General features: G+C 49.0%; 1 protein-coding gene across 1 annotated transcript; it reads right to left on the bottom strand.

Moving 5' to 3' along the window:
* Positions 1–517: 517 nt before the first annotated feature.
* LOC116380044 (glutamine-rich protein 2-like) lies at positions 518–3,155 on the bottom strand. The gene is made up of 5 exons (XM_031841995.1): positions 2,908–3,155; positions 2,686–2,804; positions 2,123–2,188; positions 1,879–1,974; positions 518–732 (listed from the first exon to the last, which is right to left on the bottom strand). Exons 1-5 carry the CDS (start codon positions 2,995–2,997, stop codon positions 555–557), a joined length of 549 nt encoding a protein of 182 aa, XP_031697855.1. The 5' UTR covers positions 2,998–3,155; the 3' UTR covers positions 518–554.
* Between the last annotated feature and the right edge of the window lie 34 nt (positions 3,156–3,189).

Here is a 3,189-nt window from a genome sequence, read left to right as displayed (position 1 = left end):
TCTGATACCAGACTCTAGTGTCTCTCTCCTCACATGTTGACATGAGGAGAGAGACACTAGAGTCTGATACCAGACTCTAGTGTCTCTCTCCTCACATGTTGACATGAGGAGAGAGACACTAGAATCTGATACCAGCAGTAGATTTATAGATGTGGACGAGAGCAACAGGGAGATCAGGAACTGCATGAAAGCTGTGCCTCTGAATTTAAATGTTGTTGTGTGAATCTGAAAAAAGAGTCACACAATAACACAAACCTCCTCTCCCCTCCCTCCCTGTCCTCTCTCTCTCAATGTCTCTCCTCTCTCTCTCTCTCTCTCTCAATGTCTCTCCTCCCTCCCTGTCCTCTCTCTCTCAATGTCTCTCCTCCCTCTCTCTCTCTCTCTCTCTCTCTCCCAATGTCTCTCCTCCCTCTCTCTCTCTCTCTCTCTCTCTCAATGTCTCTCCTCCTGGTCTCTCCTCTCTCCTCCCTGTCTGTCTGTCTGTCCTCTCTCTCCTCTCTGTCCTTTCCTCTGTCCTCCTGCCCTCCCTTCCTGTCCTGTCTCCTCTCTCCTCCCTACCTTGTCTGGATCAGGTTTTCCCCGGCGGTGGTGCAGCAGCCGGTCCTGTCCCCGTGTCTCGGTGTCCCGTGCATGCTGTCTATCTGGCTGCACATCACAACGTGGCTCCTCTGGAGCTGCTCCCGTCTCCTGACTGCGGCCTCGTAGTTGAGGCGGTTGGTTCCTGGTTTCAGGCTGAGACAGAAGACCAGCTTACTACGGATCAGGTACTGAGACACTACCAGATACTCTGTGTGAAGGATCAGACTATGTATGTGGGTTCTACATTGAAGGTTCGCCTTCATGAAACGTCCACAGACACAAAGTTTAAGTGAATTACTTTGAGACTCTGATGCCCCCTGCTGGTGAACAGAGGACTCAGACAGAGGACTCAGAGGACTCAGACAGAGGACTCAGACAGAGGACTCAGACAGAGGACTCAGAGGACTCAGACAGAGGACTCAGACAGAGGACTCAGAGGACTCAGACAGAGGACTCAGACAGAGGACTCAGAGAGAGGACTCAGAGGACTCAGACAGAGGACTCAGAGAGAGGACTCAGAGAGAGGACTCAGACAGAGGACTCAGACAGAGGACTCAGATAGAGGACTCAGACAGAGGACTCAGATAGAGGACTCAGACAGAGGACTCAGACAGAGGACTCAGACAGATGACTCAGAGAGAGGACTCAGATAGAGGACTCAGATAGAGGACTCAGACAGAGGACTCAGACAGAGGACTCAGACAGATGACTCAGACAGATGACTCGGACAGAGGACTCGGACAGAGGACTCGGACAGAGGACTCGGATAGAGGACTCAGACAGATGACTCAGACAGATGACTCAGACAGAGGACTCGGACAGAGGACTCGGACAGAGGACTCGGATAGAGGACTCGGACAGATGACTCGGACAGATGACTCGGACAGAGGACTCAGACAGAGGACTCGGACAGAGGACTCAGATAGAGGACTCAGACAGAGGACTCAGATAGAGGACTCAGATAGAGGACTCAGACAGAGGACTCAGATAGAGGACTCAGATAGAGGACTCAGACAGAGGACTCAGACAGATGACTCAGACAGAGGACTCAGACAGAGGACTCAGACAGAGGACTCGGACAGAGGACTCAGATAGAGGACTCAGATAGAGGACTCAGACAGATGACTCAGACAGAGGACTCAGACAGAGGACTCGGACAGAGGACTCAGATAGAGGACTCAGATAGAGGACTCAGATAGAGGACTCAGACAGAGGACTCAGACAGATGACTCAGACAGATGACTCAGACAGATGACTCAGATAGAGGACTCAGATAGGGGACTCAGACAGAGGACTCACCTCCTGTAGTGCTGTCTGAACTGCTCCAGAGCGTACACAGTGAACGGCCTGATGGACTTGTGTGAGGGGAATCCAGAAGACGGCAGCTTCAGATGTCTTTTATCACCACAAACACACGAGAGCACATAAGAGACACGTTAAGGTATAACATTTAAAAAGGACACTAGAAATATAAACAGCAAACATGTTTATCTGTGGACACATCACCATGAGATGAATTGTGATAATGTCAGTATGAACTCACTGTCCGGGGGTGTGCATGACTACAGGTCGGTCACAGGAGAGGCAGTGAAATCTGTCCACCAGCTGTCTGGAAATACAACACAAAGAAACAGCTGACTGTAGTGAGATACCAAGAGGAAAGACAGCGTCTGAGTGTTCAGTTCAGTCCCATCAGAGGAGCGTTCGACATGCTGAGAGCTGTGGTTTCGGTGGTAAAGGATATTAAAGTAGACCTCTGCAGGAATATTTCTATTAATGTTCTACTTAAATCAATGCAGAAACACTTCAGACGCCAGCAGAGTCAGCGAGAGATTTACGTTACTTTACATTCAAACTGTAGAGATTAGTGGTTACTAAATATAAAAGCTAATGTTATCTTGCTGATGTTGAGAGTAAAGAGTAAAAAGAGATGTATATATATATACTGTATATATATATAGAAATATATATACAGTATATAGAAATGCTGCAACCTGATGAATTAAATCACTAGTTTGAAACTAGCTAGTAGTTACTGAAAGCTTAGGACTGAACACACACACACACACACACACACACACACACACACACCCCGTCAGCTCTTACTTCCTGATCCCAGCAGCGTCCTCGTGCTCTGGAGCTCCCTGAGCCTGCAGCTTCTTGTGGATGTTCTTCCATCGATCCTCCAGCTGCTCCTTCACAGAGTCCAACTCCATCCTGTTCAACTGCAGCGACATCACAAGTGTTAACGTGAGGGCTCAGGTGAGCCCGGATCAAACCTCCACATCTGTCTCTGGAGACGTGACCGGACATCTGGATGTGACTCACCTTACACTCCATCTCGGTGGAGAGTCGCTCCATCACGTTGTTCCAGTCATGCTCCTGACCCGTCACTTTGCTCAGCAGCTCGTGAAACATGACGTTGAGCTGCTCGGTCACAGAGTCAAACTGCAGACGGCTCACTTTGCTCTCCAGAGCACATTTATCTGCTTTCTTCAGGTGTGGAGAGACAACAGGAAGTAAGACAACAGGAAGTAAGACAACAGGAAGAGACAACAGGAAGTAAGACAACAGGACGTAAGACAACAGGAAGAGACAACAGGAAGTAAG

The sequence above is a fragment of the Anarrhichthys ocellatus genome, unplaced genomic scaffold (genome assembly GCF_004355925.1).
Source record: "Anarrhichthys ocellatus isolate YVR2014 unplaced genomic scaffold, GSC_Weel_1.0 scaffold5935, whole genome shotgun sequence".
Taxonomy (NCBI): Eukaryota; Metazoa; Chordata; class Actinopteri; order Perciformes; family Anarhichadidae; genus Anarrhichthys; species Anarrhichthys ocellatus.
The sequence above is the reverse complement of the archived record's forward strand: the minus strand, read 5'-3'. Positions and strand labels throughout refer to the sequence as shown.

Excerpts from the sequence above, each read along its gene's own strand:
- LOC116380044 (XM_031841995.1), bottom strand. The coding sequence starts at position 2,997 with ATGTTTCACGAGCTGCTGAGCAAAGTGACGGGTCAGGAGCATGACTGG. Across the intron at positions 2,805-2,907 it reads CCACCGAGATGGAGTGTAAG|TTGAACAGGATGGAGTTGGA; the intron begins GTGAGTCACATC and ends ATGTCGCTGCAG. Across the intron at positions 733-1,878 it reads TTCAGACAGCACTACAGGAG|CCTGAAACCAGGAACCAACC; the intron begins GTGAGTCCTCTG and ends CTTCTGTCTCAG.